This window comes from Scaptodrosophila lebanonensis, unplaced genomic scaffold (assembly GCF_003285725.1).
Source record: "Scaptodrosophila lebanonensis strain 11010-0011.00,11010-0021.00 unplaced genomic scaffold, SlebRS2 tig00000024-arrow-pilon, whole genome shotgun sequence".
Classification (NCBI taxonomy): domain Eukaryota; kingdom Metazoa; phylum Arthropoda; class Insecta; order Diptera; family Drosophilidae; genus Scaptodrosophila; species Scaptodrosophila lebanonensis.
Window position 1 is genome coordinate 21,068,529 of NW_022060538.1, and position 18,522 is coordinate 21,087,050.

The 18,522-nt window shown below is 39.2% G+C and overlaps 1 protein-coding gene across 1 annotated transcript; it reads right to left on the minus strand.

The window, feature by feature from the left end:
- Positions 1–2,765: 2,765 nt before the first annotated feature.
- On the minus strand, positions 2,766–3,702 carry LOC115621552 (EF-hand calcium-binding domain-containing protein 1). The gene is made up of 2 exons (XM_030515221.1): positions 3,256–3,702; positions 2,766–3,193 (listed from the first exon to the last, which is right to left on the minus strand). Exons 1-2 carry the CDS (start codon positions 3,610–3,612, stop codon positions 2,885–2,887), a joined length of 666 nt encoding a protein of 221 aa, XP_030371081.1. The 5' UTR covers positions 3,613–3,702; the 3' UTR covers positions 2,766–2,884.
- Between the last annotated feature and the right edge of the window lie 14,820 nt (positions 3,703–18,522).

An 18,522-nucleotide genomic window follows, 5' to 3' on the forward strand; every position in this document is an offset into this window, starting at 1 on the left:
CCCACCGGGTCTGAGATTCCAATATATATTTGTTTCTTTTTAAAATTAGCTTTTAAGTATTTCTGAGCTTCTTCTCTCTGTCAAGTTTTTCACTTTTTATCTGACCACACATGGCTGTGAGATGGGACACAGCTAGCCGAAGGGCAAATAATATTCCCCCACCGGGTCCGAGGCGTTAATTAGATATTCTTGTAATTTGATTAGATTTCTCCTTCTTAGGCTTTTCTAGCTAATAAGATGCTTTTTATCATTTGTATGTACTATTTCCTATGTCGACAGTCAAATAAATAAATAAATAATTCGATAGCACTCTCTCTCTCTCTCCAGTCAACTAGGCATGCTGATAAGCACTCTACTGTCTATTGCATTACAAATCAAATCGAATTTTACTTATGTAACCAACTCTTATTGTCAGCAATTCAAAATCCAATACTAGATATGGGGCTCCATTCGACCATTGATTTTGTTGCTCAGTGTAGTTGGATCATACCCGCACATATACAAGAACAAGTATACCGAACACTGAAAAACCCTTCCACACACACTCCTCCATCTGCGGGCCACTTCTTTCAAAGTAAGTCAGATAATTTCTCATTGAAGGCTATACGCCCCTTTGCTGCTCATTACTCGTTCATCTTGGAGGCGTGTGTTTCATGTTGTTGTTGGCGTTGCTTGTTTTTCTTTCATGTTCCAAGCCGTTTACTTATTTGTTATTACTTTCTTGTTATGTTGTGCCGCGTTTAATGCAAATGTGCGCACTTTTCTAGCCATTTGCTCTGGTTGTGCCAGCTCCTGAGCCCACATACAAGTGCTCGTACTATATAGTACTTGTATGTAGGAGATGAGGAGCGGTCTGGCCTGACAGTCAATTTTTTCCTCGACTTTTCCCTTTTTGGCCAATCTTGCTAATTGAGCTCCAACAAAAACGTTCGCAATTGTGTCTGTTTGAGTGTGTCTTGCTAATGCGAGAGTTCAAATGTGTGTGTGTTGATACAAGAGTTTTGTTTCGTTTTGTTGCGTTTTGAAATCTACAAAAGTTTTCATAACGCCAAAAGTTGTACGCTGGCGGGACAGGCTCAGGTGAAGCAGAGGCACGTAAAAAATACGACGATGGGAATGGCGCACTGGCTAGAAAACGTGAAAAGTAGTGGAAAAACTGCTGTTAGTTTTATTTATACGTATATACATCATTCGAGCAGCACGTTGTCGTGGTTGTCATTGTTGTTGGCTTTTTTGTTTGTGTATTATTTTTTATTCTTTACAGTAGTAGTAGTTGCCTTTCTAGTCGAATCCGTGTGCCGTGTCCTTTGGCACTCGTCAGTTTTGTAGACTTTGTCTCATTTTTTATTTAAACAAAAAAGTTTTGTAATACGCAAAACTTTCTGTTATTTTGTTCACTATCGACATCAACTGAAGAGTGGAGGCGGAATGCAAAGTCGCATGATGCCATAACTTTTCGTATTTTGTATTTTTCAAAAGCACAAACTTCTTGCAAATATTATTTAATAAGCCAGATGGCAACAGGCGAGGTCAAGTAATGCCATTTTGAATATATTCAGTATACACGGAAAAGGAAAGGTGTTCAAATTTCAAACATAATGTCGTCCATTTCTCTCACTCAAGTGCAATATTGCTGATAAGGTGTTGGAAGTTATTTTACGAAGTTTGTTCAAAAGCTTTCTGAACCGTCTAAGTGGATTGTAAGAGATTTGTGTTACAGAGCAGTAGAAAACTCAAACATTATCAGTCAATAAAGTGCAGGTGTTTTCGCTCAGAAGGAATATTTAACAACATTTTGTATTTTATTGATCATGTCAAGGGGTTCAACTGCTTTTCAACAAACTGCAATAGATTCTAAAACTCCGTGGATTAAAGTGCATTCCGCAGCCATTGACTAATTTGTTTATTATGCATCGCATTGCTGCGGGCTCAGTTCAATAGTCTTGTTGTTGCACTAAAAATGAATGTTGACAATCAAAATTCAATTTAAAATATTTGCCATGCCGAACGGCAAGTTCATTAAAGAGAAACCCATAAATTATGCAAATAATCAAATTAACTCTGTCAAATCCCCCAGTTAACTTTTCAACAGTGCAACGGGGGCTCGAAATGGGGCCAACAGAGTCGAGTTGGCGAAAGGCAGCAAATGTAATTGTGACTGTGACTGCAAATAAAATGCAATTGAAAGTTTGTCTCGAAGTAATTAGAACAAAAGGCAGAGGAAACTAAAGAGCTCTGCTGCTGGCTCTGGCAAAAACGAATGTCCCGACAATGTAGTACACCATCCATCAAACGTCAATTGTGTGCCAACTGCCAACAAATCAAGCTGTCAACCAGCTGAGAGCCAGACAGCCAGTCAGTCAGTTAGTTGGTTTGTCAGTCTAGGCAGTCAGGCTGTCAGGCAGTTAGGCAGCCAACCAGTGAACCGTTCCGCCAGTTCAAAGTATTTCTGGAGCACCGCCATATTTGAAATTATGCCACATGCGCGCCATCGCTGCATTGTGCCGCCCAGTGCTTGCCACTACTTGTCGCATATTCCACACATACAAGTAGTCGTCTTCATATATACTTACGAGTATACTATATAGATTGTCATGCCAACGTGCTCCGTACAGCAGCCAAGCATTCATCTGTCCATCCATCGCTAGCTGGCTTGTGCCTCGTTGCCAGCTGTCAGCGCTCTATTTTGCAGTTCATCATCATTGTCATTGACATTTTCGAGTGGTTGCCGACTGGGGAGGTGGCGGGGGAGGCGAAATGTGGAGTAGAGTTGCATTGCTTTCGATTTATTTGTGCCTCAGAAAGATTTACAACAATTTGCCAAGGCAGCAAAGCCTGCCTTTAGTTACTAGCACTAAAGTGCGAAATGGGGGACTATCCGCTGCTAGACTTGTGCTCGGAGCTCTGGTATAAGCGATGTTATAGCCGTGCAGTAGGCGATCAGCTGGCGCGTGCCCGTAGAGGGAAATATGGGCCCGAGGAACTCCAGAAGCGCCGGGTTGCGCATGACAACCGTTTTGTACTCGTCAAATGTGATGACGCCATCGCGATCCAAATCGAATTTGAGGATTAGAAAATCGGCCATGTCCTTGCGCAACTCGTTCAGCTCATCGTCATCACCGACCGTGAAGAACTTGGTCACAGCGCTGGTCACCACAAAGCGATTGATGCCCTTGTCAGCCTTATCGTACACCTGCGGAGGACAGTATTATTCAGAGACTCAAGCTCCTTCGATCACCTCCCTGTCACACTTACCTTATAGGCAAAGTCTATTTTCGCCTCCAGATCGTCTGTCGTAATGATATACATGAAGTTCACAAAGTCCATGGCTGTCATGGCTTTCCCCCCATTGGCCGCCACGGTTGCAATTCGATTTGCCTGATCGAAGTCGTAATATTGCTGGAAGAAGCCAATCATGTTGATGAATTGTTCCAGCGAAATATTGCGACCCGGCTTCCCGTGGCCTTTTGCAAACTTATAGTAGACCATCAGTATGCTAGACACCTCCGTTTCGCTGAAGGGCATGTGACGCGCTATCTCCACGATTTGTCGATGGAAGAGTGTCTTGAAGCGCATGTCCTCGCGATCGTTTAACGTACTGTCCAATTTCATGTTGAGTAACTAACAACGCTAATAAAGTTTTAAAAGAAACCAACAACGAAACGTTAGTATTCCAACAAAAGAACAAAAAACAAAATAAAAACAAGTTGTGTAAAAATGTGTTGGTGTTGCAACAACGAACAAAAACAAACTGAAACGTAAAATTGAGGATTCTCAAGGCATATGACAAATTACTCAAGAGCTGCAAGTTTTTGAAAATGTTTTACATCTAATAACAACATAATACACCTATTAACATAATGGAGTGTGATAACAATGGAATGAACATTCCATATATATTCATTGTATACACATATTCAATATTTTCTTCTTTATTAGCTTGAATATGTATATCTTTTTATTTGGTTAATGTTATACTGCAAACTAGATTAGGTGTTTATTTATTTATTATTCGATTAATATTATTTTCTATGGCATTAGGTGCATTAACTATTCCTTATGTGAAGCTTATCTGAACTCGTTTCTGTTCAATTTTTATATTTTACATTCAGCGGGATTTGTCCTTTGTTTTTTGTTGCCAGTATTTTATTCATAAGGCTATTGTTTGAATAAAGTTGCTCGATTGCCTTAAAACTGTACTGGGAAGGCACATATTAAAGGTGCCCCCAATTTAAATAAGGCAGCCCTTAAAACAATAAATTCTATACTAGAAATTCCTTCTACCGTATATCTAGAAGTTTTTAACATATCTCGAGCTTTGTGTTGTTATACCCTGTACCCGTAGGGTAAAAAGGGTATATTAGGTTTGTGCAAAGTATGTAACATACAGAAGGAAGCATCTCCGACCCCATAAAGTACATATATTCTTGATCAGCTTGACGAGAGAAATCGATCTAGACATGTCCGTCCGTCTGTCCGTCTGTCCGTCCGTCTGTCCGTCCGTCTGTCCGTCCGTCTGTCCGTCCGTCTGGATGAACGCAAGGATCTCGGAAACTATAAAAGGTAGAATAACCAAAGTTGGCATCCAGATTCTCCTAGGTCCGAGTAAGGACGAGTTTATGTTTTTTTTTTAATTCCCCCCCCCCCCCCCCCCCTTCCCCCGCTACAGAATTTCGTCAATAGCGTCCACATTTCAAAAGCTACCTAAACCAAACTTTGCACACATAATTTCTATACAATTATCTATATAGTCAATTCTAAGAAAAGTTATTAGCAAAACAAATTCTCACCAGTACAACCCCCCCAAACTGCAGCAACAAGTTCGCTCTTCTTCTTCCTCTTTTTGCTGCTGCTATGGGCGCTTATAACTCAGTGACGGAAGTTTACCTGGGTACAGGGTATTACACTGTCGGGCTTGCTCGACTGTAGCGTTCTCTCTTGTTTTTCTTATACTTTTGGTGGGTTTACATCAAACGGACTGACTTATTTCAGTCAAACATTTGTAATTGGAATATATACTTATATTCTTTATTGATCTTTTCAAAGTACTTAACTTTGTAGAAGTGGAAATAGCTTTCACTCTGTAACTTTCGTTATGCACCCAGTTTTTTCGTATTTCTAGTATAGATTTTTCCAATACTTATGTACAGCTTTTCAACTTGCAGCTCAAATATTCTTTGTAGCACAACTGGAAAAGGCCTACAATCATGGTAGCTTAAAAATTTGCAGGAGAATAACAAAGCCAGTCGCTTACAAATGTGTCCGCATTATAATAATGTCCATATTTAATGGCATAGCAAATAAAATAAAGTAAAGACTCTGGCCGACGCAGCGAGTCCCACCAGCACAAGCTTAATTAAGCCCCAGCGTATTGACGCTGCTAATGTTAATGAAGACGTTGTAATGATAATGATGACGATTTCAATGTTGGCTCCGACGATAATGGCAATGTTTGCATTGTCGTAGACAAACAAAAGTTATCCGCGTTGCAGTTGCGATTAATGTTGTATATAATCAACTATATAGCGCTATAAAAACATTTTCGTCAGAGCTCCCACTTCTGTTGCTAAGTATAGTGTCTGTATAAACAATGATATAACGGTGTAACGACCCATCAGAGAATTGAGGTGATTCCACTAGTTGCCATTTGTTATAGGAAGCTGAGAGCTCACCTTCATAAAAGGAGCAGGGAATTTAATATGGCAGTTGATTTCTCCGTACAAGATACGAGAATGCATGATAATTTCGTTAAATGCCGCATTTTATTTAAACAAACAATTTTACTTAAGAGTTAATTGTATTTCCAGCATGGAGTGTAATATGCAATGGCATAAATTTATTAACGTGTCCATTAAAAATACACATACACACACCCATACACACACACACACACAACAAGCAAATGGCAATTTGCTGTAAATTGTTGGCTGGCGAACAAACGAACAGACGAGCGGACGAGCGAGCGAGCGAAGGGTGTGGTGTTGCGTGCTCAGCTCTTAAGTAAATTACAATAAATTTGGCGTAAAGTTGCATGTAACAGAGAGACGCACATCCAATAATATAATTAAAAATTTAAATGTTTAATTAAATTGCAAAAGCATTTTTAGGCGAGCGGCAAAAATTTCGAGTCGCACACACCAGCAAACACATTTTGGTTATGGCATTTAAAATGCCATTAATAATGCATCAACACCTGCAATATGCTTTAAACAAAAGCATAAATAAAACTTTTTACATTTCTATACAACAAGAAGTGCAAAACTATTGATAAATAATAAATAAAAATGTGTGCGCAACAATGGACAGACCAACAACAGCAGTGGAGCTTGTAAAGCGAATCGCATCTGGGCGGCTCTGCCAGTGAATGCCATAAATCACCAGTGTGTGCAGTTTTTGTTAATAATACTCATAGAATCCACACAAAAAACCAACCAACGCACCACCCACCCGCTTGTGCATGCAGCATGTAGCACATCAATTGTCTTGCAATTTGCCGGTGTCAGCGGACAACAATAAAATTATTAGCATACTTTTTGGGGCGCCACAGAATGATGACGTCACATGCGCACTGTGCTGCTACTTACGCCAGTTCTGTTGATCATTACTCCACATAATTAGTTGGCGCTGGCACTCCGCAGCTGCGACTCAGTTGCTGTGGCAGCTGCCACTGCAGTCGCATTTTAAATGCAAAATAATTTCATCCGTGCATGAATTGTATTTTATTTTATTTATGCGAAACAGTTGTTTGTTGGTCTGTTAGCATTTGCATCATTGTGGCGGAAACTTGTGTACGTTTTAATAACAGTTACAAATTAACGCTTAATGCTTTAATGTCGTGTGTGCTGTCCGACAAATTGCAATTGAGCAGAAACACTATTGTAAAGTAAGAAGTTTCTTGAGGTCTGAGGCATAGCTGTTCCTATTAATGAGCAACAGAAGCACACATTAGGTTTGTGTTATATTTAAAATGATTCAATTAGTCTTGGGTATAAATATTTGGAGAGCTTTCAGAAGGAGAACTTCCAAATTCATGCTGAAGATGACTAAGATATTTAGCATTACATATCTCGCTGTTAACTCTGCATTCAACCTTCTACCACACCCGTTATTGAAACAGAAACAAAAAACCCAAAGCAGTGGTTGCATGTCTAATATAGGTATACTCATATCGTGTATGTATACGAGTATGTTTGTACAAGTTGCTGGGCGAAAACTTTGAAAACATGCTCCATTTGTTTACTACACAGCACAATTAACATTTCCGAATGGCTTGCCGAGCAGAGAGTAAAAATGGCTTTTGGCCTGCATTTGAAGGCCAACAGTGAAACGAGTATGTTAAGCGGCAATATAAGTTGGCAACTACTTGTCAAATATTTCATGTTAGGATGCCAGCGATTGCACAACATCCATTCAGTGGCAAAATTGCAATAACTTTTGTGCACTTGCTGGCTGGCTCATGCATACGAATACATACTCGTATTCCACATGTGAAAGCAAAGTTTGATGGCAAACAAAGTCAAGGCAAGCCATTCGTTGAGCCGAGTGAGAACTACAACTAGATAATTAAAACAACAGTTCATAAAGTACATACTCGCTGTTGCTTCGTGATTCTACTCAACTAGCACATATAGAGAACAGAAGTTTTCACCTACAGATATAAAAACCTTTACAATCTGCAGCAACACGCCAGAACTCAAGCTTCTCTTCTTCAGATTGAATAAAAATTGAATACCTTATGCGGTATGATAAAGGTTCACTGCAAAATAATTTGCTTTATAAATTACATATTTTGTTATTGTTTTTTTTTTTCTTTTACTAACTACCGGGAAGTGGAATTTTTTTTGCATATTCAGGCATGATTTTCCCTAACAGATTTATGCCATTTCATTTGTAATTTAAATCGACAACCTTTTCAAGTTAATTGCTGATTTTTAAATCTACAAGTACTATTTGAAATTCAATATCCCCGCCCTTTAGGAAAAAAGCTCTCAGCTTGTCGAGTAAGTAGTCAGAGCAAAGCACCATTTCACAGAGATCCTTCTATTTGGCGTCCTTTCCATTCATTCTGCTTGGCGAATAATTGTTAAGGAATGCTTTTTTATTTTGCCTCAGCCAGAGTAACACATGCCTCAAAGCAGAAGATGGCAAGCAATAAAGGTGTCTGACTAATTGATACTTATAGGAGATTTAAAAAATGGGGAAAAAAGAACTGAAAAAAGTATTTCTGTGCACTTATGTTAAGCTTTATCAGTATAATGTATAGAATAATGTTTGAAACTATTGGGTTGAATTGTTACTCAGAAATATGTCCAATAGTGGCAATAGGAACTCTTAGTATCTGCTGGTTTTGTAAATAAATGGTTTCCTCGTTTTGAAAGCTTTTCCAGCAAAAGATATATCGACCAATTTATATTACCACAGCTATTCATTTTGGTACAAATAATGCCATCTATATTATAGATCATTTGAAAGTTCACATTGCTCTGACTAGACGCAGTGTTCAAGCAGTTTAGTTCAGGTTGATGATCGAAAAAAGCTATAACTTTTTCTCGCATCCACATTAATAGTCACAGTTTCTCAATATCAACGCAATTTTAATATTAAATGACACTTCAGCTGCCATTTAATTGATATTTTTAAACTCAATTTGATTTGTGTTTTAAATGGCTGGCGTCGTCGATGCCGCGACTGCCAGTCGCTCCCACTTTGCTTTCACCTTAAATGCTTATTGTCAGTTGCAGTTGCAGCCACGGTTTGCAGTGGTAGCTGCAAAAACCAAAAGTCAATCAGTGGGAATGAAAGCAATTAAATTTATTTACGGTCAAGGCGCTCATTTAATTAATTACGTAAAACAAGTGAGCACAGAATGTTGAAAGGTGCAAGGTCTCGACGCAAGTAAGGCAAAGGGGCAGAGTAATTATGTTGCACTTCGCAGAGAAACGATGGCGCGACCCTTTGATGAAGTGCTCTGGCGATGTGACTCATGTGCATAATTTACTTAAAGTTTGCGTTAAAGCCAAAATGAATGACATCGATGTACGAGCAGGCGCCATTTGGGCGAAAGACTTAACAATTATCGGCAACTGATTAAATGAAATCAAAACCAATGCCGTGTCGCACTCGAAGCCAAATAAATTCACATAAATGCAGGCAGCATTTTAAATGTCAAGTGCCATCGATTTTTTCTCGAGCATGGACCGAGGACCGAGATGGAGACGGTACGGGCAGCGACTGTGCTCTGCGAGCATCATTTATCAATATGTAAATGATGCTCGAGGCCCAACCGGCAGTTAAAGTTCAATGGGCCGGCCTGGCGTACATATATAAATTGCGTAATTTTTTACACACACACACACACACACATACCTGCACACAATTGCAGATAAATTGACTGATGCGTTGTGGGAGCCGGCGCATAGTATGTGTCTGTCTGAGCCACTACCCCCACCTCCTCGCCTGTCGACCTGTTTGATGTATGTGCTTCTGTCTGGCTGTCTGTAAAAGTGTCGGCCGCAGAGGCACGCTCTTGACGCTCTCGCTCGTTCTACCTTTCTCCTTTCACACCTTGTTTTTTTTGTTTCTTGGTTTTTTGTTTGGCTTTTCTTTAAATCGAATTGGGTGGCAAATTTTAAGGGCGGGGGTGACTTCCGGCTTGGCTATAAAACCCTAGACAAAAACCGTAATGGCATCAATTTCCGCCTGCCGAAATTCAAATTCACCTCCGCATCAACGTCAAACTGGGCCAATGGTATGGGGGCCACTTCTCGGCTGACAAAATAGCAGAAGAATGGCAATAAAAAATATCACATCTCAGGCACGCTGCAGATTAAAAGCAAAAAAGTCGCATGGATTGATTTGAAGCTGAAGTTTGTCGTTGGGTGGCGTACTTATAAAGGGGACTCCCAGTTCAGTTCGGTTGCTTGCTTGCAATGGTAATCGGTATCTATTAATTGACTTTGTGGCTACTGCTTTTTGTTTGCTATTTGAATGCAATAGCTTGAAGTCATTTTCTACAAAAAGGTATATACAAATTAATTAATCATAATAGGAGCCATCCTTGAGACTCCAACAACCATAAAATACTTGTACCTTTCTGGTAAGGGTATAACAAATGAGGCCCAATTAAAAACTACAGTCATTCTGCAGCAAGAATATTCAAAATCCTTTCAGGGTCATAACTAAAAGAGTCGTACAAGTATTTTTTGAATGCAATAAAGGTGCTAAATATAGCTGAGCCAGTTCTTTTCTGTTTGTGTGTTCGAGCTAAATTGTTCAGTTAATCCACATTTAGGAGCAAGGACAAGCATAAACCTGCAAGTGGCTTATTTGCATAAATTTCAGTCACATGTCACACACATACTTGAGCGCTTTGACACCGAAGTGGCGTCATCTCCACAGCCTCTGCACAATCTTAATTTGTCAGGAGCATGACAAATACAGTGTAAACACTCCTTCCAAGCACACACACACACACAACTCTATATAGTATATGCAGAGAGGGTGACATGTCGGCAACACTTTGCTTTGTCTGTCGCATAAATTAATTAAAATGTTAATTCATTTATCGCGTTTTGTTATCCAACGACATGTTTGGCAACTGCTTTGTCATAATTGCCAATCAGCAGTTACCTGTTGTTTGTTGTTGGTATTGCCACCCGCCACCTGCCACGCCCTCGATTGTAAAATTCGGCTTTAAGTTGCAAATCAGTGACAGACATAAAAGTCAATTAGTTCTGATTAAAGCTCCAACTGCCTGACTGCCTGACTGCCTGCCTGTTGGAATGTAATGCAAATGTTGTGTCTTGCGACAGCAATAAAAATGCGGCGGGATAAACACACTCACACAGATGCAAGCACACACAAGTAGAGTAGAGTACACAGATATGCGCACTTGGCGGGCATGATAAGGCAACGTCAATAATAAGCAACATTTACAAACAACAAAAGGCCATTTTAATGAAATAACCATGCGCGGTGCGTGCATGCGTGCGTGCGTGAGTGGCTGGATGGCTGTCTGGCTGGCTTTTTGCTTTTCTGACTGCCGGGCTGCCTGCCCGTCATTTTGAACGCCAGTGAAAACAACAACAAGAGCAACAGCAACTACAGCATGCGTACAAGATGAAATCATTAAAGGAAATGAGTTTTTTCCCATCGGGTTATGACAAAAAAATGCGTTAAAATAAATTATTTTAATGTAGTTCTCATGTCAGCCAAGTGCGTTGCGTCGTGTGCGCCTGTATACGAGTCTGCGTACACGTACTTGTGAGTGTGTGTGTATGCTTTTGCGCTTTTTAAAAATTCATGTAATCACAAAAGTACACATGTAGTAAAAAACTCACACCTGCACAGTTAGAAGGCCATCACAGCGCACATGAGCAGTGTACAAATGGTCGCGTTACATACCCGAGGGCCTTGAAATATGTGCCAGCCGTCTATTACAGAGGCGCTGCCTATAGTGGCTGACCAGATGATAGCTTTCCGTGAAGAAAATGTTGCCGCACCAGCAGCCGCGACTCTGCGCCTCTGCCTCTACAATGGTGCCGCAGCAAACAACATCAAAGGCGGCTCTTTGACATGACAACAAAGTATAGTCAACCATTTTTACAGTGGCAACTGAAAACAATCCGACACTCCTCCTGGCCGAGCGAGTGGTATTTCTAAAAGAAAGTGAAGAATATGTTATTTGTATGTTATAGAGTGTAGGATAGAAAGTTGTTCTTAGCAGAGAAAAGGGGCCGTCGTATATATATCCATTGTAATATATCTTGAGCGAATGACAATAGAAAATCTGCACGGATTGGTAGATGAGCCAACTTACTTAACAAACTCAAACATTGTAGCAATTCATACGCACATTTTTTGCCTGTCTGTCGGTATCTCTAATATTAATATTATTTTAAATCGTTTTATCATTTTCCGCAATGTCCCAAATCATTATTCTTATTAGAATAAATTAATAACTAAATTTTATTTCGTTTTAGCAAAATATCTAAATTAATACTTTATATGAAATAGAATGAACAATTAAACGCTAAAAAGGCTTGGTATTTCATTCTGAGCACAACTTTAGTATTCAATTTTAAATTCTTGTTTGCAAATGTTCTAAATTTTTTTGATGTGATTGCACATATCGTCTAGATATGTGTGTGCGTGGAAATTTCAAATTCAAGCTGCATCTACAAATGCTATAACAAGTATAGTGTACTTTTTTTCGGTGTTTAAATTTATTTGAGTCAATTACGAATCAAAATATAATTTGAATAATAATATTTGCAACCACCGCTTTGTCTTGTTGAATGCTGATAGAGTGAATGAATAGCATTTTGACACTCTTTGCCTTTACTTGTATCCAAAGGGATCAAATAAACTAATGAAGTAATAGGCAATGAGCCAAAAATGTATATTTTAATTAGAATGTGACTTAAAAGCAACTAAAAACGAATATTAATCGCTTAGAACTGCATTTGGGCAAAGTTTGTTTTATTGAAAATTAGAAATTTGTATCTAAGCGATAAACAAACTTTTAATTGGATTGCTCCTCATAGAGTGCTCGTGATTGCACATCGAGGCCATTTCATATTCACTTTTATTGCGCGTCGTGTGCGGTTCGTTTGCGTCTGTTGCGGACACAAACGCCATTTGGCGTAGCATACTTTTCAGCGCCACCAGCTTAAAGTTCGAAATTCGAAATGCGTTGGCGGTGCTTCCGTTGACTTTGGCGGGTCAAGCGTTCATAATGAGGCGGCCAGAACTAAAAAGTTGCTGACTGGCTCCATTTAGGCGCAACATGGCGTATGATTTATACATAAAAGTCACGCATGACACACACACGCACACACGGGCACATAAATGGGAGCCAACTGCTGGCATTTGACATGTGCAGCATCAACAAACTGACAAATTAGCGTCAGCTGAGTCGCCGAGTCGTATGCCAGCGGCTGATAATTAAAGGAAAAATAATTACAGGTGTGGTCTATTGAAAGCATTTCAGGATGTGGTCAGTGCCGGGCCGACTTACGGTTAGCTGGCCTCTGTAAACACACAAATGCACAGAAACAAAAACCAACAATCAACCAAAATGCACGCGATTTCAAATGCCATTCTGCTCACATAAACATATTTGTCTGCAATGAACAGCAAAACAGTTTCTAATAAATATTATTCCATTTAACTGAAACAAACGTACATTTAAGTGCAAAGGAAACAAACTTGTGATCAATTTTCAATTCGTTTGCCATGCAACTCAAAGCTCAATGAAGTGCAGTGAATTGTTCTATCGCTATTAATTGACGTCTACAATTTAAATAAATATGTGCACTGCCAATTGTCGTTTGAGGTTGATTGGCTCTAAGCTTGCAAAAATGGAAATCTGTGCACTTACGTTATAAACTAATTTGCTTGATTTTGATTTTCGTTTCAGTTCTAAATGAATTTAATTGTAGCTACAACATTTATAGCTGGGCAGTAATTAATAGTTTGTTTACAGCCTTGGAATAAATGTAAATGAATTACATTATTTTTTATCGTTTTTATTAGCGTTCTAGTAGATTGTAAAGCACGTATAAATCCATGTATGTGCATGCAATTAAATGCAGGACAAATCAACGTGCATTAAGCAATTTAATACTATGCGGAAAGAGTGCAAAAAACAATAAAGTCAGTGTTAATTTAAATTTACATAATTATTATTTGTCGCTTACAAACATATTCGTAATGAATCGCAATTTGTTAACTTTCCTGTTCGTATCGTTGTAAATATTATCACTACAAATAGGAAAACAATAATTATCTTTGAGCTAAGAAAGATTTTGCAATCTATGTTGCGGGAATTCGAAAGTTCTCTAACATTTTCTTCGCTTCTGAAATAGCCCATTAAAGCAGAAGACTTGTCTTATTAAAAGGTTTATGAGAGCTTCTTTTGATTCATCGTATTTTTCAGTTGGCCTGAACTTATTTCGCTATTTTTAAAGGCACTTTGAGTTCAACAATTTCGAATAATATGGAATTAACAATTCGATTGTGGAACTGACTAACGGAGCTCCAAAGAGTGAAGGCTTCAGTTCTGGTTTGTATTGCCAAGTCCCATTCTATATAGTTTAAGCTGCTTTTAGTTACCCCAATAGACTATGAGTCCGATATGACTGCAAAGCAAACATTCGTATGTTTGCTAAACTCATTATCCACTCACTTCCATTCACACACACACACACACACACAGACGCATGACGATGCTTGTTTATTTTACTCATGAGTATTTTTGTAAGCTCGTCGCTTTGCCTCCCATAAATACATTTACTTTCGCTTTTTGCAGTTACAGGAACTGGGTCTGCTCCAGCAGCTACAAATCTTGGCCAAGACAATGGCAATAGCAATAACAACAATAACAGCAAGAATAGCGCCAGGAGAATGACATCGACAACAACTTAAATGACAGTTTATAGCTCCCACGTTGAACACGTTGAGCGGACAATGGTTATTAAGCTTCACCCCGAACTGCCGCGGCAGAAGCGGCGGCGGCGGCGGCTGTGGCGACGTACAAAAATAACAACAACAGCAACAACAACAGTGCAAACAATGTGGCGGCGGCAACAACAACAACAAGTGGAACAAACGATAGCAATGAGCGGATTTGTTGGCACAAACTGCCAGAGCAATTTATTTTCGAAGCCGAAAGCACAAAATGAACAACAAACGAGGACGAGCCCGTTCTGAAATCCCAAACCAGACGCAGGGCAACTGAATCACCGTCCGCTATAGCAATAGCAATAGCAACAACAACAGCACCAGAAGCAACAACTACATCATGCAGCTGTGCGTGAGATTGCGTCGACTGAGCGAGCGACTGGGTGTGTGTGTTTGCGCATTTTGGGTGTAGATTTGATGAATCGATGCGTGGCATTCAAGTGTTTGCTGCTTTTACCTACGCCACACACACACACACACACACACACACACACACACACACACACACACACACACACACACACTCACACACACTCAAATATACAATTGACCATTTCATTTGCACTTGATTAGCGAGCGCTACACTTGATATTCATCATACGCCATGTGGTCAACAATTTAAGCAACGTTGAGAAAGTGTCATTGTGTGTGTATGCGTATGCGTTCGTGATTGTGTGTGTGTGTGTGTGTGCGCCAATGTGTGCGGCTTAGTAGTCAAAACAAATACAAATACAAATAAAATCGCCATCACACTCATACGGGCTGAAGTGGCCTTCGAAATGCGGTTCCATGGCAACAACATGGGCTTTAAATAACTCAAAAATTGAGTTTCTGGTCTCTGTTGGCTCAGTATGAGATTTCTTTGTTGACTTTGGATATTTCGTGTGTTTGCATTCAATATTCATTCCCAGTGGGCCTTATATTCGTATTTTTTCAGCTAACACTCAAACTAAGAGTTTTCAGAACTAAGAGTATTTATCAACTAAATTGAAAAAAATAGCTAAAGCTAGAAACAAGCCTCGTGGTTTTTCTACAGTAATAAAAGGAAGTAATGAATTGAATTGCTTTGGGTATCATTTGGTTACCATTTGTTTTGGTCTGAACTATAAATGTAACCAAAATAATCAGAGCTAGTGCACTAATTCTTTTCTTTTTAGAAACTAATCTTCTCTCTCTCTCTCCCTCTTTATTAGCCTTCACAGAAAGTTTGTATTCAAGGCAATAAGTCAATATGTTTGAAATAACAATTTTTGTTTATACGATTTAGTTTAGAATTGAAAGTCTTTTGAAAATTTTTCTTATAAGGTAAAGACTTTAATGGGAAAATCAAAACTGTTTTATGTGGTTTTTGTGTTTAATATAGTTTCGAAGAGCATTTCCTGGTCACTTTTACGGTTGATCATGCTCCTCAGTTATTGTAAAGTTTTCAAACTAAATTAGTTATGTTGCATCGCAAATGGAATATTTTTAATTTAGAGTCTTTAAGTCATGCACGCTTGTTGTCTTCTTAAAAATATTTCACTTTAAATCACTCTTTTCCATCAAGTGTATTGGAAATTGTGAAAACTGCATGCATATAATAATAGTGGCTTTGTATGACTGTGTTTGTCAAACATCAATTATAATCCAAATGAACTGCACAAGAATTTCTTGATTGTCTTGTAATCCGCCTTGGCAATAAAATGAAACATATATGGGGATATCTGTATGTTGTCTGCCCCTCCCCTCGCAGCTCCTTCCAATGAACAGGCTCCCTCATCTGTATAGGTGTATAGGCATGGATAGTAAGCTGTTCAATCACTTAATCGTTCTGTTATTTATATATCTAATTCGATCAGCAACAACACACCCACAACCACAAGAGCAAAAACAAACGACAACAACAGCTACTCAAGTGTCTCTAAACAAGCAAATGGCAAGTGGTGCTTCATGTTGTTGTTGTTTTTGTTGTTGTTGTTGTCGTTGTTGCGTGGGCGTGTCCCGAATGTCTCTAGTAGGTAAGCGCAAGTGATAGAAAACATGCGAGTGCATGTTTGTGTGTGCGTGTGCGTGTGTATGTGTTTGTGGTTAAATGTGTTTTTGACATTAAGCCATGGCCATAAAATGGCAAAAATTATTGGACAGCGATTAGAAATGTCACAGCATTTCGTTGGTATTTGGCCAATAAAATGGTCTTTTTGTCTCATGTTTTCTTTTCATTTTTGCGGATTTTCATTTCCGATTGACAATTGGATTGAGGGTTCTATGTGCATTACTTGAATTGTTTAATATCATTTTATACGATGGTAGTATACGCTATAATTCTCAGAGGGGACCGTTGATAGTTACTATATAATGGATCGATATAGCATTGATGTTAATAATACTTATAATTCGCTGCATAACTGGACAGATACGAATTTATGTACAGCATTTGGAAAAAGGATGCCGCAATGCAAAGTTGGCGATTCTTTGGTTGCTGGTCACTATAGTTCTATGAGTTTGAGATTATTAAATAAAAGCAGATTTTTATGGGCTACAGATTTATTGATAACTGATTTGTATGTATATGGATGTAAGGAGTGTCAAAATATTGATGACTATCGATAGTATAGATTGGTTTAATTATTTTGAAAATATTATTGTTAATACGATTTATTAATTTTGATTTAAAGTATCTATGTTTGCTTTTAAAAACAAAAACAAACTATTTGTGTCCAGTTTCATGAAGCATTAAATGATATTTTGCAATTTGAAACTGTTATCAATACTTTGCGAGTGATACTTTTGTTTGTAAAATGTCGGGTATGTGTGCAATATGAAACCGGAAGGAGGGAAATGAAATTAAATAATTTATTTGATTATTTTGTGAGCTGTAAATAAAAAGAGTAGAATTCAAGCAAGGAACGGTCATTCCTAATGGTGTTCTGCTTCACCGGCTTGAAACAAAGTCAGTAAAATGCATTAGGATGAGTTTCCACTGAGAAAGTGGACGCTGACCCTTTGCTTAAAACAAGCCGAAACAAATGTCTAATTTCATAAACATGGTCCTCTAACCACTTCATTAAACCATTCTCACAATGGCCGCCAGCGGTGAATTAAAGTGATTTGCGAGCAATGGCAATGCTATGTGGGCGGTACTTCAAACATTTTTGGAGCATAATTCAATAATAATACCACATCAGATGAGCTGCCCTAAATACTATAAAGACGCACATACAGACTCGCAGGCAAACAAACAGGCAGCAGGCTTCCACAAAAACCCCAAAGCTGACAATTTCGGTATAAAATAATTGAAAGGCAACAAAGGCAGACAAAGCGACTCTGTGGGGAGGAGACGAACTCGACGGGACATATGCCGTACAGACAAACATGAACATTCATATACATATACAGATAGATGAGCACACCTACTGTTTGAGCGAATTTCTGATGGGTTTGCGGCTGAGCACCTCGCACACACACACACACACCCACACACACACACATTCACATATATTGAGAGAGAGAGAGAGAGAGGGAGCACGCGTTTAGCACAACTTCATTTATCTTTTGCATTTTCTTTTAGCATTTAATTAAAAAGACAAGTTCCATTGTCGGCGATGTCGTTCTCTCCGACGCGTCGACTGTCATAGACAAGCTGTAGTTGTTGCTGTTGCTGTTGTTGTTGTAGCTGCTACTGCTACTTCTAATGCGTGCGTATGGCTGTTGTCAGCGTTGTCGCTGCCGTTGCTGTCGCTTTTTGTGGCTGGCAGGCAGCAGCGGGAACGGCAGACAATGCTTGAGCACCAACTACAACAACAAGACAAATTTGCGGTTTTTGGCGCCACATTTCGGCACCCACATATGCCTTGGCATTGGCGTTCTCGTTCTCGTAGTCATTGTCGCTGTCGTTGTCATTGCCGTTACCGTTACCGCCGCCGTCGACGTTGGTATTTGTGTCAGCCTGGCTTAGCACACTAGCCTCGTCCCCCGCTCTCCGCTCCCCGCCACCCAGCCATGTCTTCACCCGCAAATTAAAAGCATAATCATGTCGTTGGCATCGCTCGTTTCTTGATATTTCAATGATAAATGGCAGCA

Bases quoted from the DNA above. Each gene is read 5' to 3' on its own strand.
- LOC115621552 (XM_030515221.1), bottom strand. From the start codon at position 3,612: ATGAAATTGGACAGTACGTTAAACGATCGCGAGGACATGCGCTTCAAG. The intron at 3,194-3,255 runs GTAAGTGTGACA...TGTCCTCCGCAG, and splicing joins AAATAGACTTTGCCTATAAG to GTGTACGATAAGGCTGACAA.